Below are 16775 nucleotides of genomic sequence, written 5' to 3'. Positions count from 1 at the left end.
ATGTCCCCTTGTGAGGACAAGAACCGCCGATTGCGACGGGACGCCGATGATTGCTGCAGAAAGCCCCTGAGTGAGACGCCATAAGCCGGCCATCTGAACCGGTGCTCCAACACTTTATCCTACACGTCGAACTAACCTACATCCCATAGACTTTTACTATCCCTTCCCCTCCCCCAACCCTCCCCCTCCTGGTATACGTTTGATAGTGGATGTAGGCAAATTCGACGTGTAGGTTATCACGTCGGAACACCTGCCCTAAATTATCATACACGAGTATCTTCCACTGTATACGCAATCTGCATCAAAATGCTGCAGTCAGCAAGCCAGAATCACACTTCCTGAATGCTTGTCCTACTGGTTCCAAAAGATATCTTATCTGTTTACATAGGTGCATCGAAGGTAGACAGTCATCAGTTTTAGCGTTTCAGACAAAATAACCCAGTTGTGATTGCATCAGTATCTATTGCTAAATACAACTTAAAAATGTACTCTGTAATCATTTACAATGTACAAAAGCTGTATTCTCTTTCGGGAAGTACAGATTGGCCCATATCCTTTCAACTTTTCCCATGAGTTTTCTACAAGGAAAGATTTTCGAACCTTACTAATAAAATATATTTAAAGCGTGAAACTTACAAGAAAATACTGAAAATAAGATTGGTATTACTCTTACCTATGCTTTAATACCCTTTCAATTGCCAAATGCTGAAAAATTATTTTTAGATAAAATGAAAACTTGTCTCCTGGGGAAAATCCCAAGAAACAAAGTTTAATAGGATTAGGGCCATTCTGTATAACTATTGGCTTATGTGACTGTACTTTCTGATGTTCCCTCAGCTGGGCTTAAAGGGATACTGTAGGGGGATCGGGGGAAAATGAGTTGAACTTACCCGGGGCTTCTAATGGTCCCCTGCAGGCATCCTGTGCCGCGCAGCCACTCACCGATGCTCCGGCCCCGCCTCCGGTTCACTTCTGCAATTTCCGACTTTAAAGTCAGAAAACCCCTGCGCCTGCGTTGCAGTATCCTCGCTTCCCCTGATGTCACCAGGAGCGTACTGCGCAGGCACAGACCATACTGGGCTTGTGCTATACACTCCTGGTGACATCAGCGGGAACGAGGACACGGCAACACAGGCGCAGGGGTTTTCTGACTTTAAAGTCGGAAATTCCAGAAGTGAGCCAGAGGCGGGGCCAGAGCATCGGTGAGTGGCTGCGCGGGCACGGGATGTCTGCGGGGGACCATTACAAGCCACGGGTAAGTTCAACTCATTTTCCCCCTCCCTCCCCCCCCTACAGTATTCCTTTAAATGTTGGCCATTATTACATGTAGTAATCTGCTGCATGGGTAAGCAGTATTTCAATGTTTGCTGTCTTAGGAAATGGAGTCCTTGATTGTTTTTCCAAGCTACCTGTAATATAGAAACTCTAGCTATGTACACACACTGCATTAAACCCGGCCAGGGTGGCCAAAAAAGACTCGGGCGAGAATCTAGTACGTGTAGGAGCCCTCCAACATCACCTAAGGATCCAGCATCCCCAAGTGCCTTGTTCTCCTGTTTGCTGGAAGCTGCTCCGTCGCGTGCCATGTGTCGTCCTTTCTCGCCACTCCAGTCAGGCTCGGTCCACACTTGTGCGGATGTAGAACGGAAACGGAATGCGCATCTGTGAGGCGGATGCGTTCCGTCCATTCTGCATCCGCTTTGCGTAAATACACCCGTTCCAGGTCCGTAGAGTTGCTACATCAGTCCGTACGCAACGCTGCTCACCCGTCTCTCCGCTGCTCATCCCACGCTCGGTTCCTTCAACAGCCAGGGGTCCAGCAGAAGCATGGCTCACCATAGGCTGCAACAGGCCAATTCTGCCTAGCAACAAGGAGAATGCTCACTGGTCCAACATGAACCAATGAAAATTCTCCCTGTTGCTGAGGATTCCCATTGGTCTGCTGCAGATCAGTGGAGTATCCCAGACCACCAGGCAGTTCAGAATGGACCGATGGGCGGCGGGACACGTGGGTATTACGTCACGGCAGTGTGGATGCGGCAACAATCCTAGTGAGAGCAGACAGTGTCCGTTTACACAGGCTTGTATTGGATGCATTTTCCCATCCAGGAAAAAGTGTCAAATCTGGAGTCTCCGCATCGGTTTCTTTCCGTGCAACACGGACCCGTGTGCATTCCGTGTTTCTGCACAAGTGTAAGCAGGTCCTATTTTTAATATAGGATCCGCTTCCTGCGTTTCTGCAGAGCTTTAAAATGGTATCCTAAAGATACGTTTTTAAAACAAGCGTGAACCGGTCCTAACAGACGTGCTGCTAGCCTGTAGGCTACTGATGCATCTGTACAGAACTCCACCCAAACTGTTGCACAAGCGATCGAGTCCCAAGCCAGGCGGGTGACTAATTTGTCGTGTGCATCATTTTGTTAAAAAGGCAAGATTGACCCGTCGAAGTGTGTGTAACAGGGCTGTGGAGTCGGAGCAATCTTGGGTAACTGGAGTTGGATTTGTTGTCGGTGGTTTCATAAACTGAGGAGTCGGATGATTTTTGTACCAAGTCCACAGCCCTGGTAAGTACCGTATTAGACTAAGGAGTCGGAGCTATTTTGGGTACCTGGAGTCGGTGGTTTCATAAACTTGGGAGTTGGATGATTTTTGTACCGACTCCACAGCCTTAGTGTGTAACACCATAACTGTCAGCCATAGCAATCGGGACTTGATTTGTAGGGTGACAGTTCTGGCTGCGAGCTGATGCTGGTGTGTCCCTTAGCTGAGCAGCATACACTGCTGCTATGGAGCAGCTTCTGCTGGTAGTAGTTGAGAGAGGTACAATGCGCTTGCCCATCACCTGCTGGCTCTCTGAGCGGCATTAGGGGCTATATTCTTATATTCTTCACCCAGGTGGCACTGAATGGCTGACTTCGCCACATTCGATCTAGTGTGTGCAAGTTTTAAGGTGAGTCAGGCCCCTTTTTACACTTATACTTCTGTAACCATGCGCTGGAGGGAATCCCCTACCAGTTAAGCAGCGTGTGAGACTGAGGGATCCCTTAAACCCTCAATAGTATAGTACACCAAAAAATTCCAATCAAATGGGTCTAACATGCGCTATCTATAAATATCTTCTTTATTAAATATGCATAGAGAGCAAAATTGCAATGAACAATGGTTCCCCACTTCACTCACTCACTACACACCATACCTTCACACATACCATAGAAGGGCCCTTCTAAAAAACTGACAAAAAATAAAATGGAAATAAAATTAGGAATACAAGGATCCTAATAAAAAAACTTGTCCCAATAATCTCATGTACCATAAAAAAATGCCTTGCATCAAGGCGGAGTCCGTCCTAGTGGACTTCTTATGACAGCGTTCTGTTTTGGAAGTTCCTAGTCAAAAGATAGGACCAAGTTATACGCCAGGAGAATTATTCACGTACAGTTCACCACAAGTGTTTCTGCATTGACCTTGTACCTCTATCGGTAATCCTGGCCTCCACCGTAGGAACGGAGTCTTCCACTGTCTGGCCGCTCACTCGATACACTCAACGCTAGCACCCTAGTGCAGCATACGTCACTTCCGTGTATAGGATACAGTGACCCGCTCGCCGCACTTCCGCTTAGCCGATTCAAGCTCGTGCTGGTTAATGTGGGTGACGTCACCACTCTAAAAGGACCTCTGGAACTTTGTTTACAGGTAACCGCTAAGCGCTTCCACGGTACACCTCTTTTCCACGGCCTTCACCACACAACAATGTTTATATGAAGAGAGAAACCTCAACGCGTTTCTGCCACTAAAGCGGTGGCCTTCTTCAGGAGTTTTTTTTTTTGCTTTTTACACTTGGCCGGTTTCATTGCTTTGCATTACCCTTTCTGCAGGCATGGATGGTACGGCAACAGCATTGAAACACACTTGCGCCCCCTGCACATTGCAAAACCGATTTGTGATTCTGATTTTCCCTGGATGCTATCAAATTGAGAAGAAAAATGCAGCATGCGGTACTTATTAAAAATCGCAAATCGGAATCGCATGTAGTGTGCAAGAGCCCTTACCCTGTCGCATCGCGCTGGAAGTTCCGATCGGCCGGCGACCCACTGCAAAGTCTATAGTGCGTTACTTTCAGATTTTGACGGTGACAGAATACATGGAAATCAATGGGCGACGAAGACCTTTTTAGTTTTGTTGGCGGTAGTGCAGGGAGGAACAATGCAAATACGACAGGGAACCCGGGAATCCCATTAACAACTTCCAGTCCAGTAGGGAGTACGTAGCTGGGCGGAGGAGGGGTGCCGCTTTGCATATGACCTGTTGAAACACTCTGCCTCAGGATCATATGAATGTAGTTTTAGGCATTGCGATGAGGGCAGAGCATCACACCGCTATGGCCAGGTGTAAAACCGGCTTAATAGAACACCCTGCCCAGTCCATCTGTTAGAATCTCCTGCCTGTCCATTTGGTGTTGCTACATGTGGTAAATGGAAAGTTTTTATAATATTACTATTGATTTAAATAGAGACAGCATATTAGTGGTGCTGTACAGGTAAATCACTGAAAGCTCGAATCCCAGATGTTAATGGACTAGACCAGAACTAGAGCAAACTGGGCAGGTGGTTAGCCTAAGCATGCTGGAAATGACAATTACCATCTACATTTTTGTTTCTTTGAATGCAATAATTATGGCTCCTAAAAATGACATTTCCTGTTGGTTTCTGGACTGGATAGACTGGTTCCTGATTTCTGTACAAATTTGTATAACCCTAGTGTGGGCAGTGAACAAACACCTGATGGTTTGGAGTGGCAATAGATCTGCTTTGTCAGCTTAACAAGTTCCTGTTTGACCAGTGAAGGAATTGGTTTCTGCGAGTTTGGCAGATAAAAATAAAAAAAATGTTGCTCAAAAACCTGATCTACCTGCTTGATTATTGTTGTTTTTCAAAAGAGAACTTTTCCAGTGCATATTCATAAATGTACCAGAAAGTTTCCACACTTCACTGTATACTGCTCTTCAATGCATTTATAGGGAGTGGTGCCTTTATAATTGCATGTCCTGGAGTTCCACTGCGAAGAATGGTCACTTTTTCTATGTGTATGTGTGAGGTGTTACAGTAATGATTTATTTTAGAACTCTGCTGAGAAATAACTTAACCACCCTGGCGTTCTGATTAAATCGCCAGGGTGGCTGCGGGAGGGTTTTTTTTAAATAAAAAAAAAACTATTTCATGCAGCCAACTGAAAGTTGGCTGCATGAAAGCCCACTAGAGGGCGCTCCGGAGGCGATCTTCCGATCGCCTCCGGCGCCCAGAATAAACAAGGAAGGCCGCAATGAGCGGCCTTCCTTGTTTTGCTTATATCGTCGCCATAGCGACAAGCGGAGTGACATCATCGACGTCAGCCGACGTCCTGACGTCAGCCGCCTCCGATCCAGCCCTTAGCGCTGGCCGGAACTTTTTGTTCCGGCTGCGCAGGGCTCAGGCGGCTAGGGGGGCCCTCTTTCGCCGCTGCTCGCGGCGAATCGCCGCAGAGCGGCGGCGATCAGGCAGCACACGCGGCTGGCAAAGTGCCGGCTGCGTGTGCTGCACTTTATTTGATAAAAATCGGCCCAGCAGGGCCTGAGCGGCAGCCTCCGGCGGTGATGGACGAGCTGAGCTCGTCCAGACCGCTCAGGAGGTTAAAGAGAACCCGAGGTGTGTTTAAAGAATGTTATCTGCATACAGAGGCTGGGTCTGCTTATATTGCCCAGCCTCTGTTGCTATCCCAAACCCCCCTAAGGTCCCCCTGCACTCTGCAATCCCTCATAAATCACAGCTGTGCTGTGAGGCTGTATTTACATCTGTAGTGTCAGTCTCGACTGCTCCCCCGCCTCCTGCATAGCTCCGGTCCCTGCCCCCGTCCCTTCCCTCCAATCAGCAGGGAGGGAAGGGACACAGGCGGGGACTGGAGTTCTGCAGGAGGCGGGGAGAGCAGCAGACTGACACTATAGAGATAAACACAGCCCGCTCTGACAAGCTGTGTGTCAGCAGCGTGGCTGTGATTTATGAGGGATTGCAGAGTGCAGGGGGACCTTAGGGGGGTTTGGGATAGCAACAGAGGTTGGGCTGTATAGGCAGATCCAGCCTCTGTATGCAGATAACATTCTTCAAACCCACCTCGGATTCTCTTTAAAGCACAACTGTAGCGAGAGGTACACGGAGGCTGCCATACGTATTTCCTTTTAAAGTGGACCTGAACTCTTGCACAGGACACCAGGAAAACATAACAGAAATGCACCCTGTATGTATTTAAAGAGGCACTGTAACAATAAAAACGTCCCCTGGGGGGTACTCACCTCGGGAGGGGGAAGCCTCCGGATCCTAATGAGGCTTCCCCTGTCCTCCTTTGTCCCACGGGGGTCTCGCTGCAGCCCTCCGAACAGCGACCCGACAGCCTGTTCAATATTTACCTTTCCAGGCTCCAGCAGGGGCGCTGTTGAGGCTCTTCTGATGGAGATGGGCGGAAATAGCCGATCTCCGTCGGGCCCGCTGTACTGCGCAGTAGAGCGGCTTGACGGAGATCAGCTATTTCTGCCTATCTCCGTGGGAAGGAGCGGATACTGCGCCTGTGCTAGAGCCAAAAGGTAAATATTTACATCGTCGCCGCTCCGGGAGGATTTTCGGCGCCACCGTGGGACTGAGGCCGACGGGGGATGCCTCAAAAGGATCCGGAGGCTTACCCCACCCGAGTTGAGAACCCCCTAGGGGAGTTTTTTTTTTTGTTTTTTTTGTTTTTTTTGTTACAGATTTTCTTTAAAAAATTAAGCCTGTGTAATCCCCCCCCCCCCCCTCATTTGTGTCTAATCACTAGTTGTAATTTGATCTCCCCCCTGTGTCACATGACTGCCCGTGGCAGATAAGCAGATAAGCCCATTTGAAAGTACAGGCGGTAAACAATGTCTGCTTACATGAATCAGGAAGTAGAAACTCTGCAGATTTTTATTTTAGGATTTGAATCAGCTGTAACAAAGAAATGTTTTTTTTTTTTTTTAAAAGGTTATTATGCTGTTATGTATTGTTACGAGCAGAGAGGAGTTATGAGTTCAGGTCCACTTTAAACAATGCCAGTTGCCGGATGCCAGATATTTTTCTTCAATCTTACTAAAGATTGTATGGTGTGTGTTGTATTGTGAACTTATTAATTAATATACACACCCTAGCGATTTTGTCAGTTTTCAATCATTTTTTATCATAATTGGGGTAAAATTTAAAGGGATACTGTAGGGGGGTCGGGGGAAAATGAGTTGAACTGAGGCCCGGTTCACACTTGCGGTTTTGTAAAAACCGCACCGGATGTCCGGACCGCACCGCATCCGGACCGGACCTGATCCGTACGGTTCCTATCCGGATCCGGTCCGTGCGGTGTGAACACGGTTGCGGTCCGGATCCGGTGTCTTAAGGAGATATACATCCTGTAAATACCTGGGGTCTGGGAGGTCAGCAGAAGGGTCTGGGGTCATTGTTGGAGACAGGTGGACGTGTGGAGACCATCCGTGGATACAGAGACTGCAGTTGGGACCATGGATCCAGGCATTTTTTACTCGTAAACCTGGGAATTCTCTCCTTCCTGTTGTTCGCCTCCTGACATATCAGACATGTTGCTGCCAAAAAGAGCTCCAGCATGAAATTGCTGCTGCCCCACTAACGCTGGGCCCATGTGGTCCCCATCCAAAATGCATAGGAAGTGGGGTAGAACGTCCGGTTTTTGTAGCCAGTGTGTTGTGCGCTCTCCGGCTCTCATTGCTTTGTATTGGCCGGATGGTGCAGTCCGGCTCCGCTCCGGATACGGCTGCCGGAGGAGCCGGACCAAAAAATAGCGCATTACCCGGGGCTTCTAACGGTCCCCCGTAGACATCCTGTGCCTGCGCAGCCACTCACCGATGCTCCGGCCCCGCCTCCAGTTCACTTCTAGAATTTCCGACTTTAAAGTCTGAAAACCACTGTGCCTGTGTTGCCGTGTCCTCGATCCCGCTGATGTTACCAGGAACGTACTGTGCAGACACAGACCATACTGGACCTGCACAGTACGCTCCAGGTGCCATCAGCGGGAGTGAGGACACGGCAACGCAGGCGCAGTGGTTTTCAGACTTTAAAGTCTGAAATTCCAGAAGTAAACCAGAGGCGGGGCCGGAGCATCGGTGAGTGGCTGCGCGGGCACAGGATGTCTGTGCGGGAAGACATTAGAAGCCCCGGGTAAGTTCAACTCCTCTCCCCCCCCCCCTACACTATTCCTTTAACATACGTGTGTGTGTGTGTGTGTGTGTGGTACATTGGTCATATTTTTGAAATGTTACAATCAGTCAGAAAAATTTATTGCAATTCTTAAATTGAACAGATATTGTAAAAAATGGTATGGTGTGTGGCCACCTTTAGAGGCAGTGGATCAGAAAGACAGCCAGGCAATGTGCATTGTTTAAAAGGAAATTAGTATGGCAACCTTTTATATATGTCTCTCCTTGGCTTCCACTTAAAGTGAACCTCCAGACTAAAAATCGACTCAGCAGCACTGAAAAGGCTTGGTGTTTCTTTAACAGTTTCACAGCATAAGAACTTTGTTTCTCTTACCCAAGCCTCATTTTTAGCTGCACAGAAGAAAACTGCCCGGGCATTTTTCCCCTTATGCTGTGCAAAGCATGATGGAATTTCTGATGTTGTTCTCATTCGGCTGTCTTGGTGCAATTTTTTTTTTCATTTTGAATTTGACATTTGAAGCCTAGTGTGTGCAGCTGGGAGGGGTTATCAGGACACAGGACAGTTGGAACTGTGTCTCATGCTCCCTGTCGCCTCCTTTCAACCAAAAAGATGGCTGCCCCCATGACAAAGATGGCAGCCCCCATGAATCACAAACATGTGCCTGTTCTTTTAAAACAGGGTGGGTAAAATATTATATTACCTATCTATTCTAATTAACATAACTAATGTAACTTAATGACAATATGTTTGATTAGGCTGAAGTTCCCCTTTAATGGTTTAGTGTTATCACTGTAAACAGCATTAAACCTACACCACTTCAGAAGGGGGCTCCCCCTGTAGTGCGACACTCACCAAAGCTGTAGACCCCTGTTGGAGTGATCAGAGATTGCTTTATAGGGATCTGCCCCCCCCCCCCCCTTTTTTCATCTTGTGCCACAAACTCTTCAGTCACTGGTTTCAAAAATCTTTATGCTTCAATATAGAACATGTTGGCATAATCATGTTTATTAAATAGTTTGTGGCACAAGATGAAAGGGGGGGGGGGGGGGGGCAGATCCCAATAAAGCTATCCCTGATCGTTCCAACAGGGGGGCTACAGCTTTGGTGAGTGTCGCACTGCTTCTATAAAGATTTTATTGAACACCAAAAATGTCTGGCTTTTTTTTTTTTTTTTTTTTTTTTACATGTGTGCTTGTTTTCTCTTTAGGTGGTGAAGAAGGCAGACATGATAAATAAGAACATGGTTCACCAAATCCAGGCTGAGAGGGACGCACTTGCTCTCAGTAAAAGTCCTTTCATTGTACATTTGTATTATTCTCTCCAGTCGGCCAACAACATCTATCTGGTAAGTAGCTTACATCTTTAGGAACGGCTTGGTTGTCTTAAAGAAGAACTCTAGCAGTTCACCTGCTTTTCCTTGGGCCTTATACATATAATTGTGATTTTACACGTATTTAAAAAATAGCTGGTGAATCCTACAGACGACAATGGAAGATTTCAAAAAGTGTTGCAAAATAGAATATTTTCCAAACCGCAAATGCAGCACAAAACGCAGTCAGTGTGGATTAGCTCTAAGCGTACCTCTGAGTTATTATTTTTTATGTAAATTAGAGGTGTGCTAATTCTAGGTGTTAAGTTCAAGAAAGCTGAATTCCTGACGCTTGACCCTGGTTTGGGAGGCAAACTGAAATTTCTCGTGGGATCATGTTACACAAAGATTTAATTTATGCTGTTTTCCACTTACAGTATTTGAGCTTGTAAGCTGTGAAATGGGACGTTGTTCTTGAATGCAAAGTTCTGGGATTTTCACTGCTGAATAAAACCTAAGCAAAACAAAAAATATCGAGAGACCTATGCCAGAGGAACTGATAGTCTCTGATACACAGAGGAGTGATCATGCTGAGACAACACATTTCACTACAGGGGAACGCAAATGCTGAGACAACACACACTTCCACTTCCCGTGACTGGTCTTCAGAAAGTCAGATATCCGTATATAATGAATTGAAAGGCAGTGCAAATAAAGAAACTGGCCTGCTGGGATGTGTTCTCTAACTACATTCTTTTATAACCTTACAAGACACATTTGTTTGCAAGTTTTGGTTAAAATAATCCTTCCAGTTCCTTCAAAAAAATAAACCAAATTCTGCGTTCCCTACCCAAAACATATTATGCAAACACTGAAAAAACGTGGGTACTTGCTTTGACTGGCAGTTTTACTCTATACTTTAAGTGGAATTAGACTCAGAATTTCCTCTCTGCTGTAAAATGTTAGCCACAGCATTATAACCTTTATGGATAAAAAAAAAAATCCTTATTACAGTTTAACCCTTTCCGCTTGTATGTCCCGCATAGTGGGACATTACGAATTTCCGCTTGCGCTCGTATGCGGGACATTTCTGGAGCTCCGGCGTGCGGCGCATCTCCCCCCCCCCCCCCCCCCCTGGCTGGCCCGATCCTCACCTGGCTAAAACTAAATGCCCACACACTCAGTACCCCCCCGCCCGAAAAACGGAAGTGCGCGATTGGTGCTCCAGGAAGTGACAGATGCAATGAAATTTCATTGCATCTGTCTTGCAGAAGTTTTACAGATTTTTTTTTTTTTTTTTTTTTTTTTTTTTACATACCGATTCCTTGCTGGTTCATTTTTGCAGATTCCTTTCTGCAAATGACATGCAAAATCCTTGCAAATTACATTGTAGATTTCCTGCAGATTGCCTGCAAAGTTGCACAGAGAATCAATGGAATCCTATGGAATGGACGAGGGGAGAGTGTAAATAGCCAGTAATTTATTGCTAATATGCCCAATCGAAATACCATTGATTGCATTGTGTGTAGGAACAGTAAGACACCAGGTGGCGGGCATAAAACAACCTATTATTGCAAAACTTCTAAAAAAAAACAAAAAACAAAAAAACCCCAAAAACTGAAGTTTAAAAATTGGTTTCACTTTACAGGGTGCAACTGAAAGGTTAAAATCTTAACATTTAAAACACATACAAATAAGAAGTACATTTCTTCTAGAGTAAAATGAGCCATAAATTACTTTTCTCCTATGTTGTTGTCACTTACAGTAAGTAGTAGAAATCTGACATTACTGACAGGTTTTGGGCTAGTCCATCTCTCTATAGGGGATTCTCAGCAGGGCCTCTTATTCTTGATAAAAACATTCGCTGAAAAAGATTTATACAAAGATGCTGGCTAGCCTCCCTGCTCATTATACACTTTTTTTGGCAGTTGGACGTAGCAACTGCCATTCACCAAGTGCTTTTAAAAATAAAGAAAACCCTGAGAACCCCCCCTATGAGAAGATGGGCTAGTCCAAAATCTGTCAGCAATGGCAGATTTCTATTTCTTATTGTAAGTGACAGGAACATAGGAGAAAAGTAATTTATGGCTCATTTTACTCTGGGAGAAATGTACTTCTTATTTGTATGTGTTGTAAATTTTTAAGATTTTCGTGACAGTTCCTCTTTACGCATCGTTGTTTACTGTATAGGGAGAGCTGGCTTGGCAGGGCTTCTGCACTTTATTCACAGCTGCTGATAAGAACTTATTTGACACTTTGTGGCTGTACAGAACAGTGGATTTCTTCAGCAACTATATGTGGAATAAAGACTTTTCATTGTGTGCTGTTCAAGAGTTCGGATTCACTTCACAGAGAACCGGAGACGAGCGTGCCTGGCTGCGTATGCATAATGAAGCGCGACTCGGCCAGGCTTTCAGGCTGAATTGCCGGGGACCGGAGCCTCCCGTGGAGACAGCAAGTGACGAGTGGTCTTAAGGGGGCTTAAGGAAGCCCCAGGTAGGTATGAAACCTGAGGGGCTCCTCCTCTCAGAAGCACTTTAAATGCATTGACAGATGCTTATTAGTGAGGCATTCTCCAGACTCCTGTAAACGGTCGTAACAATGGCCAGTGCCACCAGAATGGCTAATTGACATAATTCAGCATCCTCTTGGAATTTGCATATCATTTATCATCCCTACTCAAGGGCTTTTTTGCTCCGCAGGTGATATATGGCATTAATGGCGTTTTATAGCTCTAGCAACATACTAGGACAGTGTAAACTCCATTGCTTTCCTAAATCTGCTGCAGGTGTTTTGGTGATGCTGACTAGTGATTTGATTTCCATAGGAGTTAATGTCTGTCACCAATGAAATCACGAGCAAGCATCTGTCGGCACCAATCAATTCCTGTAAACCAGCAGCTTGTATTCAGATGTGCATAGATCAGGGGTCTCAAACTCGCAGGCCATTTGCGGCCCTCGATACAATATTTTGTGGCCCTCGCCAGCAAAAGCTTCCTTATAGTTTGCTTCAGTGCTCCCAAGTAATCCGCCGCTAAACGAGGGCTGCAGAGCCTGCAAATTGCCCGGGGGGGCGATCCGCCGGCATTTCCTGGAAGGGTCAGCTTCAGCTCTGCCCCTCCTGATGTCAATCGCCGCACGAATCGCTGCCTCTCCCCGCCCCTTTCTGTGAAGGAAGAGTGAGAGGGGCGGGCAGAGGCGGCGATGCGCCGCGATTGTGAAATTCCTTATGCAGCCCAGCCTCATCCTGACTTTGCCTCCTGCGGCCCCCCAGGTAAATTGAGTTTGAGACCCCTGGCATAGATATTTAAAAAAAAAAAAAAATATTTTACCATTTAGTTATTTTAAATGGAACTTGAAGCGAGAAGAGTATGCAGGCTGCTGTCTGGATATGCTTATAACTTAGGCCCATTACTTGGCTATCACCAGAAATGGATTAAGATGTAATGGCGTCCTAGGCAAGGTAGTATATTTGGTGCCCCCTTGTGGTCCTTTTGGTAAGCTGCAGTGTAGAGAGGTTAAAGAGACACTGAAGCGAAAAAAAAAATTGATTTGTATGTGTAGTACAGCTAAGAAATAAAACATTGGGAGCAGAGACATAAGTCTAATATTGTTTCCAGTACAGGAAGAGTTAAACTCCAGTTGTTATCTATGCAAAAGAGCCATTGAGGTCCGCGACTTTCAAAGTCGCAGAGAGCTCTGTCTTCTAAAGACTTTTTTTTTATCTCAACTGTCAGTGAAGAATTTTTTCTTTTTCTCTGCAGAGGACAGGTCAATTGTTCACAAGACTGCTCTGAAAAATCATTTAGAATGCTGAGTAGTGTGTAAACTGTAAATATTAAAGAAGGAATGCAATGTTATAAAACACACTAACTAAAAATAAAAATATGAGAATATTTTCTTTGCTACTAATATTCTAGTATTTATCCGTACTACACAGCCAATTCATTATATCGTATTTTATTTCGGTTCAGTTCAGCTTTTTAAAGAGATTCTGTAACGAAAAAAGTTCCCCCGGGGGGTACTCATCTCAGTACGGGGAAGCCTCTGGACTCTATCGAGGTTTCCCCCGCCCTCCTGTGTCCCACGGCGGTCTCGCTGCAGCCCACTGGACGCACAGCCGACAATTTGTCAAGCTGTGCAATATGTAGCTTTTCCGGCTCCAGCGGGGGGCGCTGTTGCTGCTCTTCCCACGGAGATAGTTGAAAATAGCCGATCTCCGTCGGGTCCGCTCTACTGCGCAGGCGACTTGCGCCTGCGCAGTAGAGCAGCCCGACAGCGATCGGCTATTTCTGCCTATCTCCGAGTGGAGAGCCGATACTGCGCCTGCACTGGAGCCGGGAAGGTAAATATTTACATCCCCGCTGTTCGGGGAACTTTATCGCCACCGCCGTGGGACACAGGAAGGGGAAGCCTCGATAGGATCCGGAGGCTTCCCCCACCGGAGGTGAGTACTCCCCAGGGGAACTTTTTTCGTTACAGATTTTCTTTACGAAACTCCAGTTGTTATCTTTGCAAAAGAGCCACTGAGCTCCTCGACTTTCAAAGTAGCAGAGAGCTCTGTCTTCTGAAGCTTATTATCTCAAATGTCTAGCAATGTATTTTCTTTTTCTCTGCAGAGAAGGGTTCAAAAGTTCACTAGCCTGCTCTGTAAAATCATTTAGAATGCTGCGTAGTGTGTTAACTGCAAATATTAGAGAATTATGCAATTTTATAGAAAAGAAACTATATAACTGAAAATAAATATATGAGAATATTTTCTTTGCTACCAATGCTCTAGTAATTATCCATACTACACAACCAATTCATCATATCATAATTTTTTTTTCACTTTAGTGTATCTTTAAAGAGGAGCTGTTAGGTATAGGGTCTCAGAGGAAAAAAAAACACATCAGTAGCTAAATATTGGCTGTACTTACATTACATATGCATTTCACTGTCCTCGTTTGGATTTCACAGAATTTTTATATAGTATTTGCAGAGAATGATGCTCCTGACAGCTCATGGCAGGTTCCATGTTTGTCTGTCTTGTATAGCCAATTGTGATGTAATATCCTCCCTCACCTTGCTTCCTGATGATTCGACTCTCAAAAAATGGTTCACACTACTACTGTGCAGTGAATATTAATTAGCCATGTGGCTAGGAACAATAGCAGACTCCTGCAGTATACTCTAATGGAACATGTGCCCTGTGAAAAGCACGTTGATTTTTCGGTGCTGGGAGCTTGGCTGCACGAGGTTACAAGCTGCTGTAACATGAGCCTGTAACTTCTCACTGTAAGCAGCCTTAGGGCAGGATAGGTAAATGAAGGGGAGCACCAAGGGAGTTCAGTTGGGAGAAGTAGCCCCAGAATGCTTTGCAGTATCTGTTATGTGGCCTGTGTTTCTTCTTAGGGGCTTGTGAATATACAGCCTTGCTGTTCAGCAAACATCAAAGTGAGAGAGATTTTTAACTTCAGTATTGCCTTTTTGGCTTCCTTCTAAACTGTTTAACACGGGAGAATAGAGGTTTAAATTAGCTTTTGCAGCCTGACAGTTACTCTTTAAAGGACAACTGAAGTGAGAGGGATATGGAGGCTGCCATATTTATTCCCTTTTAAACAATACCAGTTGCCTGGCAGCCCTGTTGGTCTATTTGGCTGCAGTATTGTCTGAATAACACCAGAAACTAACATGCAGCTAATCTTGTCAGATCTGACAATGTCAGAAGTACCTGATTTGCTGCATGCTTGTTCAGGAGCTGTGGCTAAAAGAGTTAGAGGCAGAGGATCAGCAGGATAGCGAGGCAACTGGTATTGCTTATAAGGAGATAAATATGGCAGCCTCCATAACCCTCTCACTTCATCTGTTCTTTAAAGAAGTTGGCAGGTGGGCCCCTTGACACCCACTAGGCCCCCAAGCACCTGCCTAGGTTGCCTGCTGCATAATCCTACTCTGGCTATCACACTGAGCTTTTGGTTTAGGCATGTTTGAGTCGCACACACCTGCAACAAGCATGCAGCCAGTGGAGTCAGACCAGAAACAAGGCATCTGATCTGCATGCTCATTCTGGGCCAGTGACCTATTGTATTAGAGGCGGAGCATCAGCACCGAAGTCAGGCAACTGGCATTGTTAATTAGAGATTGAAGATGGCCGCTTCTGTATTCCTCACCAATTGCCCCGAAATGTCTCCTTGATCAACTGTTGATGAATAGCATTGATTGGACAGGCTGGGAAATTTCCATTGATTCGGAGTGTAGTCAATTGATGCATTGAACAGTGCAACTCTTGCTATACTGTCAATTGTTTAAAGGACCACTATTGCGAAAAAGTAGGCAGTTACAATCTGACAGAACCGACAGGTTTTGGGCCAATCCAGCTCCTCATTGGGGATTCTCAGGGTTTTCTTTGTTTTCAACAGCATTTCCTGAGCGGCAGTTTAACTGCCAAAATAGCAAGATACGAGTCAGCCTCCCCACTCACTTGCACACTTTTTTGTCAGTTAGACTTTGCAACTGCTGTTCAGGAAACGCTGTTGAAAACAAAGAAAACCCCGAGAATCCCCCATGAGGAGATGGACTGGACCAAAACCTGTCGGTTCTGTCAGATTTTAACTGCCTACTTTTCATGGCTGTGGAGTCGGAGTTTTAGCAATTTTTGGGTACCTGGAGTTGGAGTCGGGAAAAAATGCACCGACTCCTAATGAATTTAAACTGTAAGATAGAAAAAATGATAAAATGTTCTATTTCTTAGATAAGTCATCATAAATAATTTATGTAGTAATAGCTGTGCTTAGTCCAAAAAATAGTTACTTGTGCTGCTTCAATAAAGCAGTTCCCGTATTTTTAAAGTCAGATATACATATCTGATTGTGACTGTGTATATGATGTGTACAGAGGAATCTCTTATACTAAATAACGTCTATGCTGTAAGAATGAAGCCTGATGTGTAGCTGTGTCACTAGTAGAGATGGTCAATGAGATGGAAATAATTCTGCGCTGATGCTGGTTTATGCAAATTTATGCACTCCCTTTACTCATGAAAACAAATAATTTGATATGTTGTTACAATTTGGTTTAACTACTAATTGAAGGGTACCTGAGACGGATGAAAAGAAACTTTTTATACATACCAAGTTTACTTTGTTACACAGTAGTACTATACTCTACATATGTACTCCCCACAGAGCTGCAGGGAATCCACTGAGAATGCTGTGTACATTTGAACAGAGAGGTGTTGTCTATCACCCATAAACCTGGTTCAGATTG

The 16775-nt window shown here is 45.3% G+C and overlaps 1 protein-coding gene across 2 annotated transcripts in view; it reads left to right on the top strand.

Annotated features, from left to right (window-relative positions):
- The window catches only part of MASTL (microtubule associated serine/threonine kinase like), a 74447-nt gene that overhangs the window by 20351 nt on the left and 37321 nt on the right, over nucleotides 1–16775 (top strand). For both annotated transcript variants that reach the window (XM_068235688.1, XM_068235687.1), the window contains exon 2: nucleotides 9427–9564. In XM_068235688.1, the coding sequence (XP_068091789.1) occupies nucleotides 9445–9564 (120 nt within the window). In that variant the 5' untranslated portion in view covers nucleotides 9427–9444. The remainder of the gene's footprint in view (nucleotides 1–9426; nucleotides 9565–16775) is intronic.

This window comes from Hyperolius riggenbachi, chromosome 5, assembly GCF_040937935.1.
Source record: "Hyperolius riggenbachi isolate aHypRig1 chromosome 5, aHypRig1.pri, whole genome shotgun sequence".
Lineage (NCBI taxonomy): Eukaryota > Metazoa > Chordata > Amphibia > Anura > Hyperoliidae > Hyperolius > Hyperolius riggenbachi.
Note: the sequence above shows the minus strand (reverse complement) of the source record. Positions and strands in the feature narration are given on the sequence as shown.